A 26,125-nucleotide genomic window follows, 5' to 3' on the forward strand; every position below is an offset into this window, starting at 1 on the left:
ACCACCATGTTTAACTGAGCTGCTGAAAAACCTCTTTGTCCCTGTTTTCACCTCATTCATTACGGTGATGTCTGAGATCTTCTGTAAAGTGGAACATTAAGCACATTTTATTGGTGTCAACAGGCTGAACAGAGTCTGTTAAAAAACTCTCTGTCAATATATTATTATTACACTCTAAAATCTGGACACGCAACGCATTTCTTTACGTTAGTAACGTTATTTAAACATGTAAACTCTGGAGCTCTTTAGTGTTAAATCTGAGAACATCTCTCACCTGCAGACTGGAAATATACGGCATCCGAAGAAAATATTCCACATTTGTCCTTCATTCACGATCGTTAACAGCGTCACTTCCAGCCTCGACTGGTTAAAGTTTCAGTTCGTCTCGAGTCGCTCCTGCTTCTGTCTTCTGCGCATCCCCAGTGCGCAGAGTGTCACGTTTCTTAAAGGGGCCGCATATTCTTAAGTAAATCACTTTTCGTCACTGATACGGAGCAAATACACTATCGTCAGATTTATGACTTCGACAGTCTAGTCACCTGAACTGGGTTAATCAAGCAAAAAAAAAAAAAAAAAAAAATAATAATAATAATTACAAAAATATATCTTTTCGTAGAAAGACTTGTGTCTAAAATTAAAGTTATCCAATAATAACTTATAAATAATAACTTGTTTATGGAGCTGTTACATAAAATCAATTTCATAATGTGATTATGCTCATAGACGGGAATACAGCACTTTTGCTTGTAAATGTTGCTTGATTTCATGATACTTGCTTGTCTTGATCCTACATCATATAATTATAAAAAAAAATAACCATTTTTTTTGGTCCCTACATCTTACAGGTAACAGTAACAGGATAGTGAGACGGGAAAGAGATACATTTCACTAAATTACTTTGGTGGAAACTTAAGAGAATTGATCATTCTCAATTAACAACTGTGACAAACACATTCAATTATAATTTTTTTTTTTCTAAATGTTCTCTTTTGAACTAAAAGCCCGAAAGAGAGTTGTTTTGTGCAGTCTTGTGACCACAAATAAACAGGAGCAAACAAGATTTAATAAGTACATGTTCTTTTATGTGAAACAACAATAAAGCCTTATTTGAAATGGTCTGTTAATAGCCCTTGTGGCCCGACTGATTAACCTTAAAGATCCCATTACATGGATTATTTTATTATTTGAGAAAGTTTCCTGGGGCGCCCTTATAATGTTAGTATATTTTTTAGATCAAAAGTTGTTATAATTTAGAAATAAAAGGCATTTTTCCTAGCCTGATTTTAGCCTCTGATTTGAACACTCTGTTTGAAGGGGCGTGTCTGCTGAGACTTCAGTGTAAACGCCCTCTGCTGTGATTGGCTGACATGCTTGCATATGAAATATCTAGCATTACATGTGGAACTCTCTCTAAAACTTTTACCATTACTGATTTTATACGTTTTTCATTACAGCTATCAGGATTAACAAATCGTGAGAAGTTTTTTAAGTATTTAGATCTATTTCCATCACATAAAAGGTTGCAGTGATGAGCATTGAGCAGATGACAGCCTGTTGATTGCGTTAATGAAGATCTTACCATTGCAACGCAGTTTCTGTACTCTCATTAATGATTTCACCAATTTAAACATGATGTAAGTACAGTAAGAGCTTCATTGTGCAGCGTAACAGCGTCATTGATTTCATAATGAGTTTTGGCAAGTGTCCAGATAAACTCGCGCTGTGGGATTGGAAAGGGATTGTTCTTTAATCGCTTTCTGTATATATATTAATCACAGGTTAAGTAAGATTATTTTCATCCTACTAAGAGAAACGACATGAAGTTGATCATTTAGTCACTGGCTTGATTTACTGATGCATAAACAGTATTGAATGATTTTGAGAGAAAGATTATCTGTCTGAACTTGAACAATTACACATCAGAAATTCACATAACCCACTGATTCTTCAGAGGCTCGGATGAAGGAACTAAAAAAAACTTTTGTGTTCATTCATTTGTACATCCAAACACTGAGCAACCGCCATGCTTCGCTCGTTTGCAAGCCATGATGTCTCTCGAGGATAAACCAATATCGCGCTCGCGCAGCTCATTTTCTCATGGGCGGGCCAAGGCAAAGAAGAGAAAGGGGAGGTGACCTTTCCCCTTATGACGACATAAATGGAAGATGTCTAGATTCACCCGTCTGAGCTTTCATTGTCTCAAAAACACCCAGGGCTTGGTTTACACCCATCAAAACGACTAGCCACTGGGGGACAATAGGCAGGCTAGGGAAACTCATATTAAAGTTAAAAAAAACTCATAAAGTAAAATTTTCATGCAATGGGACCTTTAAGGTGTTTTTCAGAATAAATTCTGAAGTAAAGTTTTTGCCATACTGATCACATATAAATGGTTGGTTGTTCATTAGATGGACCAAGACTTTGTTTTATTCCCCATAATTAGATATATTCATATTCACTTGTAGTTCCCATATTTTGTTTTGATAGTACATGTAGTATTATCAAAACAAAATATGGGAACTACAAGTGAATGATATGAATATATCAAGAGTTCAGATGCAAAAACCTCTAAATGCCATCTGAAATTTTCTTATTGAATGATTATTTTTATCAAGCTTGTTAAGTTCAGTAATTTCACTTAAAATACAATTAATAGGTAATCTTCATTGCCATTTAAGTGAAATGATTGAATTTAAAGAAAATTTCAGATGGCATTTAGAGGCTTTTGCATCTGAACTCTTCGTATCTAATTCTAGATAGACCTATTTAGCACATGACCCACTTACCAGAAAGAAACAGATCATTATTTACACTGCAAGAATTATTTTCTGAAGCTTCAAATACCACTCTTTTAGTTCCCTGATCAAACTACAAACAAGTCTTTCTAGTTCTATTAGAATTTCACCAAATTCACAAAGTAAAAAAAGATAAATATTTTGTTCAACTCACTACATTTAATCGACAGCATTTGACATGAAAATGAAATTTTGCTCATTGTGATGAATTATGATACTGTATGTCTTCATGTGACTGAAAAAAACTATTTTTAAAACTCTTCTCACACTGAGTACAGTACTACTGCTTCTCTCCAATATGAAATCGCTCATGTGATTTCAGAGATGCTGACCATGTGAAACTTGTCACAAACTGAGCACTTGTAAGGTTTTTCTCCAGTATGAATTCTTTGGTGCTGTTTCAGATAGTCCGCTCTAGTAAAGCTCTTCCCACAGTCACAACACACATGATCTCTCACTTTATTGTGTGTTTTCTGGTGCTGTTTAAAATGGTTCAGTCTTGAAAAACTCTTTCCACAGAGAGAACACACATAAGGCTTCTCATCTGAATGAACTTTCAGGTGTTGGTTTAGATTTGATGATGAATTAAAATCTTTACCACACTGATCACAGTTAAATGGGTTTTCTACAGAATGAATAAGTAGATGATTCCTGAGAGTTGATGCTTGAGAAAAACTCTTCTCACACTGAGTACAGTGGTACGGCTTCACTCCAGTATGAATTCGCTCGTGTGATTTCAGGTTTCCAGACTGAGCGAAACTCTTGTCACAATATGAGCACTTGTAAGGTTTTTCTCCAGTATGAATTCTTTGGTGCTGTATCAGATAATCAGCTCTAGTAAAGCTCTTCCCACAGTCAAAACACACATGATCTCTCACTTCATCATGTGTTTTCTGGTGCTTTTTACAACTTTCCAGTCTTGAAAAACTCTTTCCACAGAGAGAACACACATAAGGCTTCTCATCTGAATGAACCATCAAGTGTGTTTTCAGACTTGATAATGAATTAAAATCTTTACCACACTGATCACAGTTAAATGTTTTTTCTCCAGAATGAATACGCAGATGAACTCTGAGATCTGATGCTTGACAAAAACTCTTCCCACACTGAGTACAGCGGTACGGCTTCTCTCCAGTATGAACTCGCTTATGTAGTTTCAGGTTTCCAGACTGAGTGAAACTCTTGTCACAATATGAGCACTTGTAAGGTTTTTCTCCAGTATGAATTTGCATGTGTCTGTTAAGGTGTAGTTGATTTTGGAAACTCTTTCCACACTGTGAGCAGGAGTGCAGCTTTTTGGCTTTTTTTCCTTGAGTTTTGAAGTCATGTTTCTCCTCCACTTCACTCAGTTTGTGTTTTTGTTCCATCACTTCGATCTGGTCTAAAATAAACATATTTAGTTCAAGGAGAGAAAATATGAAAATAAAAGATAACATTACTAACTAAAAGACAACAAGAGATCAGAGGTGTATTCCAGAAAGCAGGTTATGTGACATACCTGGGTATGTTTAAGGGTAAGTAAGCGAATAACCTTTCAACTTTCGGTTCCAAAAACGGCGGTAACCTTTACCGTAAGTAGCCATAGTAACTTACCCTCTGAACACAACCTGATGAGGCTCCAGTGGGCGTGACAGATTGCGCACAATATCATAATTATATCGATATATAAAGTACTATTAAAACAATGTAATGTTTATTTTATCCAAGGTAATGTTTATTATATATACACAGCTCTGGAAAAAGTCCACAGAAAAATAGTAGTTTATCTGGATGTATTACTTATATGTATTTGTTTGAGTAAAATTTTCTGATTTATTCTAAAAACTAATGACAACATTTCTTCCAAATTACAAATAAAAATATTGTAATTTTGAGCATTTATTTGCAGAAAATGACAACTGGTCAAAAACACGAAAAAAGATGCCATGTTTTCAGATCTTGAATAATGCAAAGAAAAGTTTATATTCATTTTTAAATAACGCAATACTTATGTTTGTAACTTGGGTAGAGTTCAGAAATCCATATTTGGTGGAATTTCCGATCACAGCTTCAGATTAATTTGGTCACATTGCTGTTGGGCGACTTTATCTTTAAGCCACTCCTGGTGAAAAAAATAAAGCATCTTAGATTTATGTAATGGCTGGTGACCCTCCATCTTCCACTTGATCACATTCCAGAGGTTTTCAGTGGGGGGTTCAAGTCTGCAGATTGTGATGGCCATGACAGGGTCTTGATCTTGTGGTCTTGTCAATGTTCGGGAACATTGTCAGAGCAGATGGAAGCATTTTTCTTCCAGGATAACCTTGTACGTGGCCTGAGTCACACATCCTTCACAAAGACAGATCTGCCTGATTCTGATCTTCTCTGATGAGTCCAGTTTTCAGATTTGCCCAACACCTGGTCCTCTAATGGTTAGACAGAGACCTGGAGATGCGTACATCCCCTCTCGTACCCACTGTGTAATTTGGTGGAGGATTGGTAATGATCTGGTGGTTCTTCAGTAAGGCTAGAATCGGGCAGATACGTCTTTGCGAAGGATGTATAACTCTAGCCATGTACAAGATTATCCTGAAAGAAAAATTGCTTCAATCTGCTTTGACAATGTTCCCCAACTCTAAAGGCCCGTTCACACCAAGAACGATAAAGATATAGTTCTAAAAATCATTCTAAATATAAAAGAATAGCCACAGTCCACACCCCAGCTATAACGATAACGATATCGAACGATATTGTTGGGATCAGTTTCAGAACGACTTTTTCCCAGCTGTTGAACGATAAAACACTGACAGCCAATCAGAATCCATTCAAATTTGAGAGCTTGCGCATTTAAAATGGCAGATGGCATTGTGGAACAATTGATTGCTAAAGTCCAGAAAAATCCATCAATGTTCGACAATTCAAACTTTAAGGATACTTTAAAGAAAATGGATATATGGAAAACAATCGACGCTAGTTTCAACAACATTGTCTTGCTTCCTTTGAAGTTGCAATGAAAATGACTAGCCATTGTATTTATTCCACTATATTGACTAAATTTTCTGTTAGATTAGATAGATTATACAAGATTTACTCAAAACATAGCATGCTTGAGGACCACCAGATCCAGACCCTGTCATGGCCATCACAATCTCAGACCTAAAACCCCACTGAAAACCTCTGGAATGTGATCAAGAGGAAGATATTAAATAAAGACAAACTGCTTTCATTTTTTCACCAGGAGTGGCTTAAAGTCTGAACTCTTCCCAAGTTAAAACATAAGTATTGCGATTTTTAAAAATGAATATAAACTAGGTCTGAAAATATGGTATTGTTTTCGTTATTTTGAACTGTTGTCATTTTCTGCAAATAAAACTTTTACAGCCATGTTGTCTTTACAAGCACAGACTATTTAGTTTAACAAGTCTTTCTTATTATTATAGAATTGGCATCAAATAAACAACTTATTTCTTATTAACATTGATTAAAACAAAAAGACTGAAAATTAATTGCGCAACCACTAAATATGTGGTGATGTGCACAAAGTATGTATATAGCCATTAAACAAAAGAAGAATAAAGTAGTAGTATGGCGCACTTTTTCTTAGCGTCCGTTTCATGGTGACTCGTCAATTCGTCGCTCTGTTGAGAATGTCTTGTGTGTTAATCCTGAACATACTCTAGTTCGGCTGAACTTACTCCCGGACGCGTTTTTGTAACCAGCATACTTCGAGTAAGCAAGATTTGGGTTAATCGACCGAGAGTTCAGGGTATCTTTGACGGTAAGATAACCTTGCTTTCTGGAAAACCCCCCAGGTAACTGTTAGTACAATATCAGATCTTTAAGGGATTGTTCACCCAAACCCCATGATTTAATCATTCTCAAGACATCGTTGGTGTATATGACTTTCTTCTTTCGGAAGAATACAATCGGAATTATATTAAAAATGTCATCACCTTTATTAACCCATTCACTGCCATTATAAAGCTTGGAAGAGCCAGGACATTTTTTTAATATAACTCCGATTGTACTTGTCTGAAAGAAGAAAGTCATATACACCTAAGATGGCTTGAGGGTGAGTAAATTATGGGGTAATTTTCATTTTTGAGTGAACTATCCCTTTAATGTGAAAAAAGGTTAGTTCTGTTGTTCACTTGTTAATATGATTAAAATATATATGAAAAATGCTAGAAACAAGATAATGATTTAGATCTATTCCTGTATTGTGTATCATCCATATAGGTACTGCTTTTTATTTCACAGCTACTAAAGCAAACAACAAGGAAGAATCAAGAATGGACACCAACCTATTTGTTCCTCGGTATCTTCATGTTTTATTCTGGATGGTTCTGGATCACTCATGTCTTCAATCTCCTCTTTAATAAACTCCATCTTTAATTAACAGTCACACAGATTTCAGCTGTTTGTCCTTCTCTTGTAGGATGATTATTGTAGGATATTCTAAGTATTTCTTGGTGAATTGTTGTAGGGGGGAGGGACATTAGATCTGCCAAATTTAAAGAGAAGTTACTGAACAACTTTACCTAAATTTAAATTAATTGAACATGTCAGTTTTCTGACAGAAATATAGAGAATTTAATGCAGTTACATTAAAAAAAATGTTTGTTTAATTCTTGTCGAAAGTCAGAGAAACAACAGGAACACCATGTTTAACTGAGCTTCTGAAAAGCCTCTTTGTCTCCAATAGTCCCTGTTTTCACCTCATTCATTATGGTAATGTCTGAGATCTTCTGTTAAGTGGCACAGTAAGCTCATTTTATTTGTGTCAATAGACTAAAACAGAGTCTGTGGAAAGGACACAAAACACATTTAATCATAGTTCGAATTACAGTTTTGGGGGGGTCAGATCATTTTTCGGATATTGTGAAAAAATATAATTACAGTTACAATACAAGTCAACTCCTATTTTCACTGAAGGAACATTTTAATGTAAAGCGATTTCAGACACCCCTATTGTGGACCGTACCATTTTTTACCACCGTGGCTAGAAGCAATGGAGATAGAGAACGACTTCAACTTCTCAAGCAAGTGTCAACGTCGAATGACAAAATGCTAGGGAAATTCCTCCAGTAGGCTAAATTTGATTTGCTGCTGACGTGCATGGGTAAATGTAAGTTGTAAGCTGGCGTCTAGCTTGTTGATTTTACAACCTTCATTTATTAACGTGTTTTGTTCTTTTATAGCTCATGTCACGTCACGTCTTCATACATTGAATTACCGGCTTATCATCATTGCAAGTAACACGTACTTGGCCACCTCTGCTGAATGTGAGAAAGGATTTTCGGCAGTAAATGATACAGATAGAAAAACGCGCAACAAGCTCCGTGCAAAGAGTCTGTCTTCTCTGCTTTTTGTGGACCTTAATGGCCCTCCTTTGGAGATCTTTAAAGCTACACTGTTTGATATTTTCCCCCATCTAGCGGTGAAATTGTATATGACTACCCAGTGAATATTACTTTTTGTTCCTTTCAATTTCGAGGGCGTTTTAACTCCTACGGTGGCCGTATTATTCCAAGATTAACATGGCTTCCAGTTCGACTTCGTCCAATTGCGCCTTGAAAACTATTCATCACCTGTGATCCGTTGCAGCACAGATTTATGTTACAAGGTAAACAATACTTTTTCACCATTGACGTGAGGAAAAGTAACGCAAGTTATACTAGAGGTCGTTCTGGCGTTATGCACAACCATGCTATGGTTAGACGAGCAACTATAAAACTTCGAATTTACACAAATAGGCTGAATTACCTGCCGAGAAGAAAGCAGGCAACTTCGGTGTCTGTTTTAAAATCTTTGCTCCTCATGAGCTCTTTCCATCTGGGAAAAGTTACTCCAATATTGACTATGGTCTTGCAGATTTGCCTGTCTCGTTGACGTTTTAATTCTCTCTTTCGCTTCCTTGGCGACTCTGCTACATGTCCTTGAAAATAGGCGTGATCCTCCATCAGCAATCTTTCAAATCTGCCGGCAGTCGCGAGTAATCTCCCTCTCGCATTTGTCTCTGTGTCACAGAGTGTAATGTCCCTCTTTGGCTAATGTAGTTTCAAGATGGAGGGGCAACATGGCGACCGGCATTCGAACCCCTCACCCGTATGTACTTTCAATGGCAGATTATAAACTTACGAGAATACTTTATTACTTGAAAGAAGTAAATATACATTAATGAGCACATATATTTTTGAAAGAACTAAGTGTTTTTTGCTAAGAATCAACTAAAAAAATTACAGTGTAGCTTTAACCCTGCTCCCTATGTGATGTCCTGGGTAAAGGCAGGGCATCGCCTTTCTAAATCATGGGTGCCAGGGAGGAAGGGAAAAGAGGCAAAACCCCGACCTCTGTGGTCAGTATTTTAAAACAAGCCTGCTTTGCTGCATATATTACAACAGTGTTTGTTGGAATACATAGCCGTTTACTATTTCAGTTTTCAGTGCACTTCAACCATAATACATATACAATACAAAATACACATTTTACACATACTCATACATAACATACTTATGTCAGATGGACAGGTCTAGAAATATAGTGCAATATAATGTAAATACAATGTCTGGAAGTAGTGTATCTGTGTTTGTGCATGTGTGTATGTGACTCATTTGCAAGATACTGTAGTGTTGATGATACCCAGCTTGTTCTGACATTAACAGGATTCTTGTGTTACCGCTATGTAGTTCTTCTGTGGTAGTATGGTTTTTCATAGTATGCTCCTTAATCACATTAAAGATTGCTCAGGTTTCACATATCTCCAAGTAATTGTGTTGATTTGACACTGACTACCATAGACTATAATGGGAAACTGGTTTCGGTTTATACAGTATATGAGAGGGTTGGGTCTTACCTCCAGACTTATGAAATCTAAAAATAAACCAAATCAATATTTCATGAAATAGGCAATAGGCTTCTTGTAAATGTATTACTTTTACTAGTAATTAGAATGGTATTTCAGTGCACTTAACTTCTAACTTTTGAGAGTTGATCAAAACAGTTCTCTTTTGGATATATAATAACAATGCGATATTCTGTAGCCTAGGGCTGCACGATTAATCGAAAAAAAAAATCACGATCTCGATTCAAACATAAATGCGATCTCATTTCTTAATGATGGCGATTCACTTCCGTGTATTTCTTTTTCCGTGTATTATTTTATTTTATGATAATAATAATAATAATAAATATAGCTGCAAGCAGCAATTACCGGGGCCAAGCAGAATTAGACAACAAGACATGCCAACATTGCTGAAAGTGTCAGACCAACTGCAACAATGAGCAATTAAAGACATTTAAAGAGGATTATAGGCAAAATGGCTGAAAAATCATAGAAACAGTAATTAAAAATATGATTTAATTGATTATCACTTTTGACCAATAGGTGGTGCAGTTACAAAACTGATGTGATGTAGTCAGAGTGAAGTGAAAATGACACATACAAAGTTTGGTGTCAATATGTCAAGGCATTGCAGAGATAAAGCCTGAATAGTGCTTTTGGCATCATGCCTCAACTTTGCTGCTGCGCTATACGAAAGCGGTTTTGTGTATCGACACGAAATCCATAACTTTTAGTTGGCACGGTCTGGAGATGATACGATTCGATTTTGGTGAAAATTGAACAAACGGTCTAGGAGGAGTTAGAAAAAGTAGGTTTTGAATGAAAATCAAGATGGCGGACAGGAAGTTCGGCCAAATAAGGAAAACTTGGTATCTATGTTATCGGCCTGACCCAAGAAATCTACTAAGACCAGTGTCATTTCAATAGGCCAATTAATTCAAAAGTTATTAGCCTTTTTGGAAATTTTGTTATTACTTTTGACCACTAGGAGGCGCTGTCTCAAAATATTTTGGGTACCTTCAGGGGATGGTGCTGATGGCACATTCTGAGTTTTGTAATATTACACCAATGCATTTGTTTAGTATAGCATTTTATTTCACAAAACTGTATTGAAGTCAATGGGAATTTCATGTTTTGTTCTATTATAGCGCCACCAAGAGGCTCAGTCCCACCATTTTTTGTATGTGTCCTCAGAGTGAGCCCATACATATGTGTGTCGATTTTGGTGAAAATATCTCAATTCGCTTCTGAGTTATAGACATTTATATGAAAAAAACACGTAAAAAATGACTGACACATGACTTTGATTGGAATTTACTACCCCTAAACATCAATATTTTCGCATTTGGGCATTGGCATGTAGCTATCGACCTATGTTTTCAAACTTCTGACGGTGGTTTGGTCTCGATCGGACTAGCGGTTTCGAAGATATAGCCAAATGTTTTTTAAGCGCTAAATCACAACGCTACACAAACCGTAAGGCAAAACCAAGCATGTTTGGTATCGAGGGACTCGGCAACGATTCAGGAGTCTAATGAGATGAGTTTCGTGAAAATAAGTCGACCACACCCAAAGTTATAAGCATTTGGAAAAAAATCACCACTAGTTGGCGCTGTTTTGAAACTTCTCAGGTTCTTTCAGGACATCGTGATGATGACCAATACCAAATTTCGTAACAATCCGTTCATGCATTCTTAAAATACAGCATTTTAGCACAAAATTCAAAATGGCCGACAGTCAAAATGGCCGATATGGTAAAATTGAAATTCAGTAGAATTCAGTGTTGCCCTGAATCTAACGAGACCAATTTTATGATTTTTGGACAAACTGTTCAGAAGTTATAAGCAAAAATAGCCATTTTTCATATCTCCGGACCAGTAGGTGGCGCTGCGCCGAAACACAGCATGTTGCCTCAGAGTACATGTACCAAGTTTGGTCTGAATTCGATGAAAAGTTGCGGAGATACAGCCTTATGACTGTTTTTGCTAGCGCTACCTAAAATGTATTCGTGCGTTTATCGAAAACTGTTAAGCGAATCAACTTGAATTCCATAACTTTTTGTCGGCATGGTCTGGAGATGATCTGGTTAAATTTTCGTGAAAATCGGAGCAACGGCCTAGGAGAAAAGTAGGTTTTTCGGAAAATTCAAAATGGTGGAAAAATTTCCATGACGGAAAATTACGTCATATGGTGCAATCGTCTTGAGCTAGGGAATAAGCGGACAAAATAATTTTGTTGATAGGCCTTACGGTTCAAAAGTTATTAGCATAAATATGAGTGAAACTTTGGACAGTTGGTGGCGCTAGAGGGATTGGTTTTAAGACACCAAATTTGCTATGGTGACTTTTCAGACTGTCCTCTATCAGTGTGCCAAATTTCATAACTTTCCCGCAAGTGGTTCTATGGGCTGCAATAGACTCCCAGAGCGGAAGAAGAAGAAGAAGTAGAAGAAGAAGAAGAAGAAGAAGAAGAAGAAGAAGAAGAAGAAGAACAGGAACAGATACAATAGGTGCCTCCGCACCTTCGGTGCTTGGCCCCTAATAATAATAATAATATTCAAGTTGTACCGGTAAAAGCGCGTGTTCAGTGCTGTTTGCGAGTGTCACGAGTCACCACAGCAATCAACTAACCGCTTACGTTTCTGTGGTAAATTGTAACAGCTCCTGCACTGGGATTCAAGTAGCTTGTTTAAGGTAATGGCGAAAATCATTTTAGAACAGCAGCGAAAATGTAAAAGTAGGCTATATAAACTTTAATATATCTTTTATTGAACCGGGTGCTTTGCTGTGCTTTTACTTTCACTTTTGCCGCAGAGACCCTTATGTCCTATAAGTGTGTCGTATTTTTGATAATCCGCGCAGATTTCAGTTGATGATTCTGTTATTAATAACAAATCATGAATGAAAGATAAAGAAAAGAGCAGAATGTGCTTTATATTGAAAAGAAATATTAAAAGCGCGATAAGTCGCGTAAGAGAACTGAATTATACTGACAGGATGCTGTGCGCGCGCTCCGAGCGCAACACGGACAAGCATAAGCCTTTGTCTTCGGTTGCGCGCCTAAACGGCCAAATAAACACAGAAATGCCATAAAACTGCCAAGTCGAGTATTCCCGTAAACACAGTAGATGTAAGTACTATGTACATCAACCCCCCCGCAAGGTAACACCACTAATCTCTACAATCACCTCAAACGTCACCACAAAATACAGTATAGGCTACGAGTTAGCCATGAAAGACAAGGGAGCCACACCTCAAAATGCCACTAGGTTAGTGTTCTTGGCCAAGAACCTTTAAGGTTCTGTGCCAATCGGAGCAAAAAGCACAGGTTCTTTATTATTGTAATGTTCCCTTATGTTCAACAACATAAAGCTTTAAAAATATTCACTTTAAGGGGTCTAAAATAAAGAAAAGAGACAATTTTTTGTTACTCCTGCACTTTATTATACTGAATGTCCTGTGTTTTTTTGTTGTTGTTTTTTTGTACTTGAGTGCAATAAATTTTGGTTAGAAAAAAGAGAATCGTGTAAGAGAATCGTGATCTCAATTCCCATGGAGAAATGATTCACATTTTAGCAAGAATCGTGCAGCCCTACTGTAGCCTATACTGATTATCAGTTTGTCGCATGTTTAGACCTTGTATGTGTGTTGCACAAACACATGTGGCACTTGGCGATCACGGTGGGGATTGATATGGTAGTGGACAATGATGGTCATAGAAGAAGTGAAGGAGCAGTACCTACCCCCCAATTATGGGGGTAATTCGCACTCTGCATTTAATCATCACATTATACGTTACTTAAACACGTACATTCTGAAGCTGTTTAAACTCTGTAATATGGTAAACATCCCTCACCTGCAGACTGGAAATATACGGCATCCGAAGAAAATATTCCACATTTGTCCTTCATTCACGATCGTTAAGCGTCACTTTCAGCCTCGACTGGTGAAAGTTTCAGCTCGTCTTCACTGGAGTCGCTCCTGCTTCTGTGCATCCCCAATGCGCAGAGTGTCACGTTTCTTAAAGGGGCCGCATATTCTTAAGGAAATCACTTTTCGTCACTGATACGGAGCAAATACACTATCGTCAGATTTATGACTTCAACAGTCTAGTCACCTGAACTGGGTTAATCAAACCACGTTATCAATACCAATTGTCATGTATTACAGTTTTTCCCAATTGCCAACACACAATTTTGCAAACTAGGCTGTTTTTATCAAAATACAAACATAATTCACAAAACCACACACCCAAACTGCAAAATACTTAATATATCCTGCAGAATTAAGCACTGCTACCAAAACTACATATAACATTATCAAAATCAAACTTTTGCACGAAATGGAAATACCAGATTTTTGTCTAACCAACTACACACTGTTGGGCATAATGAAAAGCACTCTCATCTTTAGTAAACTTTGCCATAATACTAAGATAGTTCAAATTGTAGAAAATTCTTCAGATTGTTCACATGCACAGATACACACACATGCTGTTGAAACATTTTTATTTTTTTATTTTTCACCAAACAAGTCAGTGCAACATATATATACACAGCAGATATTTTTACATTGGAACAAAAATATGCTCACAAAAAACAGTAAACCGAAAAAGATTGAAGTGTTAACAATTAAGGGAATCTCAGAGAAGTTGGAAAAGTTAAAGAGTGCCACTTTTCTGCACGTCGCAGGAGACGATGCTATCAAGGTATTCAACACGCTTACATTTGATTATGATGTTGATGACTTCGAGACTTTAAAAGAGCTATTTGCCAAATACTGCGAACACCGAAAAAACCTGACATACCTGAGACATTTGTTCTTTATTAGAGCACAAGGCCAAACAGAGTCGAATCATGCTTATGTGACAGACTTAAAGAATAAAGAGAAGGATTGTGAATTTGGAGTCACTGATAAGGGACCGAATTGTTTGTGGTATTACAAATGACCAGATAAGAAGCAGGTTGTTACGGGAAACCGATTCTACATAGGTCAGTGGATATTTGCTGTGACAGTAAAGTGAGTCAAAACCAGTTAAAATCACTGCAAGAAGAAACTGAAATTCCTGTGCACAAAATTCACAAGCAGAAGAATGTGAAAAAGAAAAAAAGAAAAAATCAGCTAAAGAAGTCACTTAGAGAATGCACAAGATGAGGATACAAACACAAACCAAAAAAAAAAAAAAATACCCTGCATATGGACAGATATGCAAAACCTGCCCCAAAAAGAATCATTTTGCAAAGAAGTGCATGACTCACGCACAAAATGTTTCTTGGAACCATTAAGATGAAGGAGACTGAACTGTATCAAATCAACGATGAAGTGAAAAAGAAAGAACTGCAAACTGGAGTAGAACAGTGGACTGAAACCCTCAAGTTAAACAACCAGAAGCTCATTGTAAAGTTAGATTCAGGTGCAGACTGTAATGTCATATCAGTGCGAGAACTGGATGCATTAAATGTTGACAGGAATAATAGGTAATTTCGTGCAAATTCATCTAAAAGTGCCAAATTTGGCACAGATGTTGCTCAGGTCATACTGAAATGATTTAGCAAGGGCGCCGGAGCCAGCAACCCTCGGGCCAAGATGATATTCCAAAAGATATCAAGTATTTGTAACTCATGTGGTTCAAAAGTTATAGCCGGAACCCTTTTCGGGCAGCGGCCATATTGGATTTGGCCGCCATCTTGGCCCCAAGGGTCGCTGGCTTTGCGCAAAAATGTGCTTAAGGCCCCCAATTTATTAGACATTGGAATAACATGGCTTATTCATGTTTCTTTTTATTAATAATTATGTATTACGCCATCCAGCAAAACCTCTTTGTATGATTACATACCTGATCATTTGGGTTGATTTCACAATACATCCCAAACATATTTATCACAGAATTAAGATAGGATGTTTTAATATGATTAAAACTATATAACTCATTCTCTCTGTTCAATAAATAGATCAATTAAGACAATGTCACACAACTGTGGGAAAAATTGACTCAAAAAGTTTCTTACTGGCTCAAAAAATTGACTCAAACAGTTTATTAAATGTCCAAATAGAGACAAATCTGTTCAACAAATAATCAAGTCCAGTTGATATGCAGCTGAGGAAAAACATGTGCTGGAAATGACCTGGGCTGGAGAATTAAATGATGGAATTTTAAGAAAGGTGCCAGAGTCAGAGTAAGTAAAAATCCAGAAACAGGTAAGTTCAAAAGATAAAAAACTCTTACTGAGAAACAAAAACTAGAAAAAGCTTGGCAACACAACATCAAACTGGCAGAGAGAACTGTAACAAACCAGGACCACATGAACAATCTGACAAAAGCCAAGACAAACAGAGGAGTACTTATAGGATGCAGGTAATAGGCTAAGTAACAGGTGAAGACAATCAGCCTGTGAGCTGAACAATTAGTGTTGCTATGGAAACACCAACCCAGAAACACAGAAACTCCGGGAAGGCTAGTGGACAGCCAGAACTGTGACAGACAAAATGTTGTTTCTGTTCTCCAAACTTTTCACTAAATTCATAAAATGAAAGATAGGGTAGGCAATTTCTGAGAGACTAGCAATAGCAAATTAGCTTTGAAAGCAGAAGATCCCACCCTCCCTTCAGAGTGTCTCCAAAGCGCTCGGGTAGAAAGTTGCTGGTTGCCATCTTGTAATTACGGCTACAGCATGGCGTGAGGCGCAGCATTGGACCGAATGCAGTGACTGGACGAACATTTTTGCTCCTGGGACTTCCACAGAAGATATATGTACATGTTTTCATATTTAGAGCACTTCTATTATTGATTGTTATCAGGATGTGAACAGAGTTTCAACCAGTATAACAGAAGAGTGTTTATAAAAAAAAAAACAATTGCCTACCCTACCTTTAATCTAGATCAGGGATGGGGAACATCGGTCCTGGAGGGACGCTGTCCTGCAGAGTTTAGTTCCAATCTTAATCAGGAAAACGCGTGCATGCTAGAAATAGAACCGACACCTATTTTTCATAGGCGGAATAGAATAGGAAAATATGTTTGTATGTCATTTTGACATGAATACATATTATTAAATGACATTTTGATGTTTTACATTTTAGGTTTTTAAATAAATGCAGATATAAATGTAATTAAAAAAAATATTATCGATTTTCAAATATTGCACCTGTCAATAAATATTCTGTAGCATATTTTGCCGTCAATACTGCTGACGTTGTCTTTGCTGCTATATATTTATGTTTAACATTAAGTATAGGCCTTCCACAACTCTCTCCCCATATGTCGAATATATCACCAATGAGGCTTATCATATGTCACCTATCAGCAGCAGCGCCGCGTCAGACACGCTTCTGGTGTGCAAAGACATAGAAAACGCCACACAGCTAACACGCAACAGAAACGCCACGCAGCCAGTGTGTCGCCGGCCTAACGTTACGTTTTGAGTGGATGCCGAAATGGATGCCAATAAGATTCTGAATGGAAAGTTTACTTTTAAAAAGTTGCCAAATGGTTCCATTGACAAGACCAAAGTGATCTGTGTGTTTTGTCATTGTGAACTGAGTTATCATCGCAGCACGTCCAGTCTGAAATACCACTTGATGGCCAAGCACACACACAGCTAATGCGAATTCTCTGATGCGATTATTTGCTCCAAGTGAGAATATTAGTGTGAAATTGAACACTACAGTATATGCCAATGTTGTTTTCAATAGAAAACATTTGCACAAAGCAAGCTTATCCACTTTTCCATGTTGATAAGAGCATTAAAATGAGAAAAAAAATAATGGGACAAAAAGAAATCAAGGGACATTTAGAATAGCTAAAAATGTGTGATTAATTGCGAGTTAACTATGACATTAATGCAATTGATCGCGATTAAATATTTTAATCGTTTGACAGCACTAGTTTTTAGTTAAAAATGGTGTCGTGTAAACAGCCCTAGGCAACAGACAAATGAGGGTCTGAGCTAAACTCTGCAGGTCAGCGGCCCTCCTGGACGGACATTCCCCATCCCTGTGCTTTTAGGACAAAGTAACTCTGTATTTTATTTCATAGAATTTACTTTAATGTATTTTTTTTATATATATATATTTTCATATGAGCGTGAAGGCTTGATAAATGTCTAAAACTCTTCTCACACTGAGTACAGTGGTACGGCTTCTCTCCAGTATGAACTCGCTCGTGTGATTTCAGGTTTCCAGATAGAGTGAATCTCTTGTCACAATATGAGCACTTGTAAGGTTTTTCTCCAGTATGAATTCTTTGGTGCTGTTTCAGATTGTCAGGTGTTGTAAAGCCCTTCCCACAGTCCAAACACACATGATCTTTCACTTCACTGTGTGCTTTCTGGTGCAGTTTAAAATGATCCAGCCTTGAATAACTCTTTCCACAGAGAGAACACACATAAGGCCTCTCATCTGTATGAAGTTTCAGGTGTGTTTTTAGATTTGATGATGAAATAAAATATTTTCCACACTGATCACAGTTATATGGTTTTTCTCCTGAGTGAATGCGTAGATGATATTTGAGACCAGATTCACCAGCATAACTCTTTCCACACTGAGTGCATGTATACGGTTTCTCTCCAGTGTGAATTATCATGTGTCTGTTAAGGTTTCGATCATTTTGGAAACTCTTTCCACACTGTGAGCAGGAGTGCAGCTTTTTGGCTTTTGTTCTTTGAGTTTTGAAGTCATGTTTCTCCTCCACTTCACTCAGTTTGTGTTTTTGTTCCATCACTTCGATCTGGTCTAAAATAAACATATTTAGTTCAAGGAGAGAAAATATGAAAATTCAAGTTAACATTACTAACTAAAAGACAACAAGAGATCAGAGGTGTATTCCAGAAAGCAGGTTATGTGACATACCTGGGTATGTTTAAGGGTAAGTAAGCGAATAACCTTTCAACTTTCGGTTCCAAAAACGGCGGTAACCTTTACCGTAAGTAGCCATAGTAACTTACCCTCTGAACACAACCTGATGAGGCTCCAGTGGGCGTGACAGATTGCGCACAATATCATAATTATATCGATATATAAAGTACTATTAAAACAATGTAATGTTTATTTTATCCAAGGTAATTTTTATTACATTTTATTAAGCAATTAAGTCCACTGCAAAAGTAGTAGTTTCTCTGGATTTATTACTTGCATTTATGTATTTATATACCTGTATTTGTTAGAGTAAAATGAACATTTCTGATTTATTCTACAAACTACTGACAACATTTCTTCCAAATTTCAAATGAAAATATTGTAATTTTGAGCATTTATTTGCAGAAAATGACAACTGGTCAAAATATCGTAAAAAGCCATGTTTTCAGACCTCAAAAATCCAAAGAAAACAAGTTTACATTCCTTTTTAAATAACGCAATACTTAGCCTATGTTTTAACTTAGGAAGAGTTCAGAAATCCATATTTGGTGGAATAACCCTGATTTCCAATCACAGCTTCAGCATCAGTCGGTCACATTGCTGTTGGGCGACTTTATCTTTATGCCACTCCTGGCAAAAAATTTAAAGCAGTTTAGTTTTTTTTAATGTCTGGTTACCCAGGGTCTTGATCTTGTGGTCTCGTCAATGTTCGGGAACCTACAAGCCACTCTCGTACCCACTGTTTAATTTGGTGGAGGATTGGTGATGATCTGGTGGTTCTTCAGTAAGGCTAGAATCGGGCAGATATACATTTTACAATATTGCTGATTACTTACAAAGCACTAAATGGTTTAGCTCTGCAGTACTTGAGCGAGCTCTTAACGCATTATAGTCCTTCATGTCTACTGCCATCTCAAAACTCTGGCCAGTTGATAATACCTACAATATCAAAATCAACTGCTGGCGGTAGATCCTTCTCCTATTTAGCACCAAAACTTTGGAACAGTCTTCCTAACATTGTCCGGGAAGCTAGACTAAAAACACATCTCTTTGACCTAGCAAACACATAACACATTATCAACTTCTATAATTCAATGTTAGGCTGCATAGATTAGGTCAGCCGGAACCGGGAACACTTCCTATAAATCCTGATGTACACGTTACATCATAAGAAGAATGGCGTCTACGCTAATATTAGTCTCTCTGTTTATCCCGAGGTTTACCGCAGTCCGCCGTATCCAGATCTGATGAAGGACCTGCGCCTGGACGCAACGACAACGCAGTCCTGAAATGTCAACTAGTCTCTCCCCTGTGAAGGCCTCCCTCCCCTCCCTTTACCTCTGTACAGATAAAGCGTTGTCAAAATGATTCCAGTTCACATGGCTACGCGAAAGCGATAAGTAATTCTGTATTATAAATTTTTAAGGACATACAAGTAATTTGTTGAGGTCAATTTGTCAAGAAAGACTACACGCCTGCGCACATATATAATCAAACGCGCATCCCTATAAACACGTGATACGCATGTGCACGCCGTCAGCAGTTTCACAGGTTTGCGTTTTTGAAGTTTGCGCAGAGAACTTTTTTTGCAAAAAAATGTCAAGGCTTGCACTTTGGAATCTATTTCAAGGTTTGCGTTCTCGAGCCACCAGGCACTGTGCAGTTGTCCGGATGAGCGGGCCGGAGCGCACTAACTTTTTTTATCTTAACCGAACAGCTTCGGAGTCATTGGAATAGTTATATGACTGTTTTCGGGTTGAATGGTGGTCTTCTCGCACCCCTCGAGCGCCTGTGAGCGAAAAACCACCCTTGCAACTTTGGGCAGGCGGGCCGCCGGCCGCAGCGTCAGGAAGTATCGCGTAATATCAGGATGTAACGCGATGTAACGAATTGCTTTACGGCACTGCACACATATACTATCTAAACATTTATATGCTAGCCTTCTGTGTATCATACATACCTCAGTGGACATGGCTCTGTGCGTTCGCCAGGTTCTTTGCAAACAAATGCTAATGACCAGCAGGAGAAGATGGGAGGGGGGGGAGAGTCGCCAACGAGTTTTGACGACAGTGTTGTCAAATATCTATTCCGAAGCTGTAGGGGGGAGCTCTATAGAGAAACCCGCGAGCAAAAAGCGAAATCGGCAAAGCTGCATAATGCTGCAGCTGCTTTAAGGGTTTTCTGTTGGAACGGTGTCGTGTTAGCGGCCCCTAAGTTAATAACTAATGATCTTTGCAACGGAAATGAATCAATCAAAACTAACTTTAGCTGAACAATAACTTTATTCTAGAGCTGCTGTAAAGCCCAAACAATCTCTGTTACTTTCATTTCCTATTATCACTGTAAAACTGCTTTGAAACAATCTATATAGTTAAAAGCGCTATATAAATGAAGGTGACTTGACTTGACACATCTATAATAATAACGGTATAGAGGAACGATATCGTTGGGATCAATCTTTTTTCCAGTGTTGAACGATAAAACACTGACAGCCAATCAGAAGAATCCATTTAAAATGGCAGATGGCATTGCAGAGAAATAAATTATTAAATAATAATAAACAAAAAGTCCAGAGAAATCCACCAATGTTTGACAATTCAAACTTTAAGGATACTTTAAAGAAAATGGATATATGGAAAATAATCGGTCATACCCTCGGAATTAATGGTGAGAAATATTAATGGAAAATGACCTCTGGTATCCAGTGCTAGTTTCAACAACCTTGAAAATGACTAGCCGTTGTTTTTATTCCACTATATTCACTTTATCAGCTAAATTTACTGTTAGATTAGATCGATTACACAAGATTTACTCAAAACATAGCATGCTGAGGACATGATTATAGCCGTATAAATGCAACAAGAACAGCAAAAACATGTTCACATGTTTTAAACTCTGAAACAGCAGCACATGAGATTAAAATAAACAGACCGTTATCATTCGTTGGTGTGTGGACACAATTATAGTTATCATTATAGTTATCTTTCTTGGTGTGAATGGGCCTTAAGGATTGTTTTTTCCCACAGGACAATGCTCCAATCCACACAGCCAGGCCAATTAAAGTGTGGATTGAGGACCACCAGATCCAGACCCTGTCATGGCCATCACAATCTCAGACCTGAACCCCCACTGAAAACCTCTGGAATGTGATCAAGGGGAAGATGGAGGGTCACCAGCCATTAAATAAAGACATGCCATTTTATTTTTTTCACCAAGAGTGGCATAAAGTCTGAACACTTCCCAAGTTAAAACATAAGGATTGCAATTTTAAAACATTTATATAAACTAGTTTTCTTTGCATTTTCGAGGTCTGAAAAAATGGCATATTTTTTCTTTATTTTGACAAGTTGTCATTTTCTGTAAATAAATGCTCTTAATTACAATTTGGAAGAAATTTTGCCAATAGTTTGTAAAATTAATCAAACAGATATATATATATAAATCCAGGAAAACTGCTAATTTTGCAGTGGTCTCTTAATTTTTACATGATATAAAAATAAACATCATATACAATTCGCATTTCACACATCATTGGTCTGCATTCAGATGTTTTTATTTTTGCAACAGGATTTTTTCTATTCTACATTGTATTTCTATAATAAATAAACATACAGTATATGACATATATTTGACCTTTCAAGCATTGTGGAGGCAAAATGACTAAACTTTTTCAGCCATGTTATCTTTGTGAGCACAGGCTGTTGTTTAAGTCTTTCTTTTTATAATAGAATTAGCATCAAATAAACAATAGCCTATATTTCTTATTCACATTGATTAAAGATTATTAAACGAAAAGACTGAAAATTAATTGCACAACCACTAAATAAGTGGTGATCTGCACAAAGTATTATATAGCCATTAAACAAAAGAAGAATAAAGTAGTAGTATGGCACGCTTTTTCTTAGCGTCTGTTCCACGGTGACTCGTCAATTCGTCGCTCTGTTGAGAATGTCTTGTGTGTTAATCCTGAACATACTCTAGTTCGGCTGAACTTACTCCCGGACACGTTTTTGTAACCAGCATTCTTCGAGTAAGCAAGATTTGGGTTAATCGACCGAGAGTTCATGGTATCTTTGACGGTAAGATAACCTTGCTTTCTGGAAAAACCCCCAGGTAACTGTTAGTACAATATCAGATCTTTAAGGGATTGTTCACCCAAAAATTAAAATTATCCCACGATTTACTCACCCTCAAGTCATCCTTGGTGTATATGACATTCTTCTTTAAGATGAATTAAATCGGAGTTATATTAAAAAATGTCCTGGCTCTTCCAAGCTTTATGATGGCAATGAATGGCCGTTTCTGTTGTGAAGTAGGGATGGGAATCTCTAGGCACCTCACAATATGATTTGACGGTGAGCGACCCCCTTAAGACTTAGCTTTAGCCGGAAGCTAGTTATTTTAGTCAATAAAGTTTTAAATATGGATATTCTTCTTACACAAATGCATCGCTTCACTTCAGAAGGCCTTTATTAACACCGCAGAGCCGTGTGGAGCACTTTTATCATGGATGGATGCACAACAAACGGCCATTCACTGCCATTATCAAGCTTGGAAGAGCCAGGACATTTTTAATATAACTCCGATTGTATTTGTCTGGAAGAAATATGTCACACCTAGGATGACTTGAGGGTGAGTAAATCATGGGGTAATTTTAATTTTTGGGTGAACTATACCTTTAATGTGAAAAAGGTTAGTTCTGTCATTCACTTGTTAATATGATTAAAATTTAGATAAAAAATGCTAGAAACAAGGTTATGATTTAGATCTATTCCTGTATCATTTATCATCATCATCCATATAGGTACTGCTTTTTATTTCACAACTACTAAAGCAGTCAACAATGAAGAATCAAGAATGGACACCAACCTATTTGTTCCTCAGCATCTTCATGTTTTATTCTGGATGGTTCTGGATCACTCATGTCTTCAATCTCCTCTTTAATAAACTCCATCTTTAACAGTCACACAGATTTCAGCTGCTACTCCTGGAGTTTGTAGGATGATGGGAATATTCCCAGTATTTCTTGGTGAATTGTTGTGGGAGGGTCATCAGATCTGCCAAATTCAAAAAGAAGTTAATGAATTTATACTGAAATACTTGTTTTAACACCCCCTACCCCAACACTAATGGCAGAGTTCTTGAACTGATTTTTTTCAACACACTTGACAGCTCAACAATAAAACATAAGCTATGTGAACTTGAAACAGAACATTTTATTTTATGTTATTTTACATTAGATTTTTTGTTCATTTCTAAAGAACCCCTGTTCTGTCTGTGCGCATTATAGTCGCTCTGTAAATCAACTCTTTTTTAAACTCCTTTTAAAAAAGTCACAAATTGCATATGACTAGGATTATTTAAAATGAATACAAACAAGCTATAACATTGTAATTATTAATTAATGATCAGTCTTATTGTCTTTTATTATCTGTATACCAAGCTCTAATGTATGAAATATTATAGATTATCCAAATTAATATCATACATACCGACTTCTGGTGATGTCTGGGGTATTCGCTTATATATTCATCATTAGGTACTACCTGGAAAGAACCACTAATACATTTTTCCCATTCAGCCATATATTAGGAGAGCCTCTTGCGTTTAACTAACTTGCACGACGCGTGTTTGCAGCGCATTGTCTCACACTCCGTCGCTAGGGAAACAAAGACGCTAAAACGCAAACGCACACAAATAAACTTCTCTTCTCTCTCTCTCTCTCTCTCTCTCTCTCTCTTTTTTTTTAAAAAATGTAGCCAGAATGGCTCCTCGTCAAAAAAAAAAACGTTATTAAAAGTCGCAGCAGAACACAAAAAATTGCCAAATGTGGTGAAATCCCAAGTTGGCAACACTTTCAGCTTCAACTACTGAAAGTTTCAACCAGAGAGCAACAACAGACCATGGTTTTTCGGCACTCGACTCATCTCGTCTCTCGCGTTTCTCTCTTCTGCGCATCCTCAGTGCGCACGGTGTCATATGTCTTAAAGGGGCCGCATATTCTTAAATAAATCACATATCCGCATTGTAACGAAAACAAATAGGCCTACACTATCATCAAACATGTGTTCGAAAGTCTAGTCACCTGATGTTGTTTTATAAATATCTCGAAAAAGATCTATTTTCGTTAACAGACTTTTACTCTGGTTAAAATTAAAGTTACACATAACTTGTTTTTGAAACCATTTCACATTTTCACGTTTTAAATTCACATTTGCGCCCATATGCAGGAAAACAACACTCTCGTTTGTATGTTGCTTGATCATAATATACTTGCCCATATTGATCCTACATAATAAAAGAAACAGAGGAAAAACTCATTACAGAGATTTTTTTTTTTTTTTTTTTTTGCACCTATATCTTGAATTTCTGGGGGCATTTTGATATTTTATGGCATTTCTGCCATAGTGTGACAGGAAACAGTAACAGTATAGTGAGATATGGGAGAGAGATCTATTACACTAAATTAATTATTTTAGTGGAAACTTAATAGAAATGACTGTGAATTCTCACTAAAGAAATGTGACATAAACACATTTTTAAAGGTGCACTGTTTTCAACTAAAAGACTGAAAGATCTTGAAAGTTTTGTGCAGTCCTGTGACCAGAAATAAAAAGGGAGCAAATGCAATTGAAAAAGTACATGACATGTTTTATATTTTAGTTTATTTTTATGTGAACTATGATATAACCTAATTTGACGTGGTAATAAGAGCCCTTGTGACTTGAGAGTGGAAATGCGGCTAATAATTTCTGACTGGCATTTACAATCAAGCAAATGTAAACTGGTTAATCTGGCTTTCCGGCTGTGTTCAAAACACCTATGATTTCTGTTTAGAGTCCAGCAGAAAAAAAATCTCATCTGCATAAACTTTCAGGTGTTATTTCAGAATTTGCTGAATTTTTTTTTTTTTTTTTTTACCACACTGAATACAGATTGAATTGTTTGCTCATTTGAAACTCTTTTAGGTCAAGGAAAAGAAAAGGATATACTAATTTTGATATTTTAGGTATTATCAACTGGCCATCATTTTGAGATTTCAGTGGACGTTATGGACTATAATTAGATGAGACCTTGCAGGGCTTTATAAGTAATAAGCAAGATTTTAAAAAGTATAGGGAGCTAATGCAGTGTTGACAGAACCGGGCTAATATACTTCCTGGTTCTAGTAAGAACTGTAGCCGCTGCGTTTTGGACCAACTGGAGTTTGTTTATTAAGCATGCAGGGCAACCACCCAGTAGAGCATTACAATAATTTAGCCTTGCCTGCATTTGACATTGAGAGCATATGTCATTATTTAGAGATATTTTTAGGATGGAAAAATGCAGTTTTACAAATGCTAGAAATGTGCCTTTCAAATGAAAGATTGCTACCAAAGAGCACAGCCAGGTTCCTAACCAAAGACAAAAACTTGACAGAGCAGCCATCAAGTGTTAAAACGGTATTTTAGGTTATTAAGTGCTGAAATTTTTGGTGCAGTAATTAAAACCTCTGTTTTGGTAAACCTCAGAATTAAGTAGTAGGAAATTACACGTCATCCATTTTTTTATATTAACTATGCATTCCATAAGTTTTGTGAATTTGTATGTTTCGTCAGGCTGTGAAGAAATATAGAGCTGACTATCATCAGTTTAACAGTAAAAGCTAACGCCAA

General features: G+C 36.9%; 1 protein-coding gene and 1 long non-coding RNA gene across 4 annotated transcripts; both read right to left on the minus strand.

The window, feature by feature from the left end:
- Positions 1–682: 682 nt before the first annotated feature.
- LOC308693565 (uncharacterized protein) lies at positions 683–13,613 on the minus strand. Of its 3 annotated transcripts, none has more exons than XM_081370556.1 (3): positions 13,474–13,613; positions 7,079–7,163; positions 683–4,176 (listed from the first exon to the last, which is right to left on the minus strand). In XM_081370556.1, the coding sequence occupies exons 1-3, from the start codon at positions 13,495–13,497 to the stop codon at positions 3,104–3,106; spliced, it is 1,182 nt and encodes a 393-aa protein (XP_081226682.1). In that variant the 5' UTR covers positions 13,498–13,613; the 3' UTR covers positions 683–3,103. The 3 variants fall into 3 exon arrangements, with proteins under 3 accessions (XP_081226682.1, XP_081226683.1, XP_081226684.1); XM_081370557.1 differs by having other exon boundaries at positions 7,079–7,278; XM_081370558.1 differs by lacking the exon at positions 13,474–13,613 and having other exon boundaries at positions 683–4,171; positions 7,079–7,184.
- A 4,034-nt stretch (positions 13,614–17,647) lies between these two features.
- LOC308693567 lies at positions 17,648–24,447 on the minus strand. The gene is made up of 3 exons (XR_014030477.1): positions 23,963–24,447; positions 23,340–23,527; positions 17,648–18,347 (listed from the first exon to the last, which is right to left on the minus strand). It is a non-coding gene; the product is annotated as an uncharacterized lncRNA (long non-coding RNA).
- Between the last annotated feature and the right edge of the window lie 1,678 nt (positions 24,448–26,125).

Source organism: Scardinius erythrophthalmus (genome assembly GCF_964197995.2).
Source record: "Scardinius erythrophthalmus genome assembly, chromosome: 7".
Classification (NCBI taxonomy): domain Eukaryota; kingdom Metazoa; phylum Chordata; class Actinopteri; order Cypriniformes; family Leuciscidae; genus Scardinius; species Scardinius erythrophthalmus.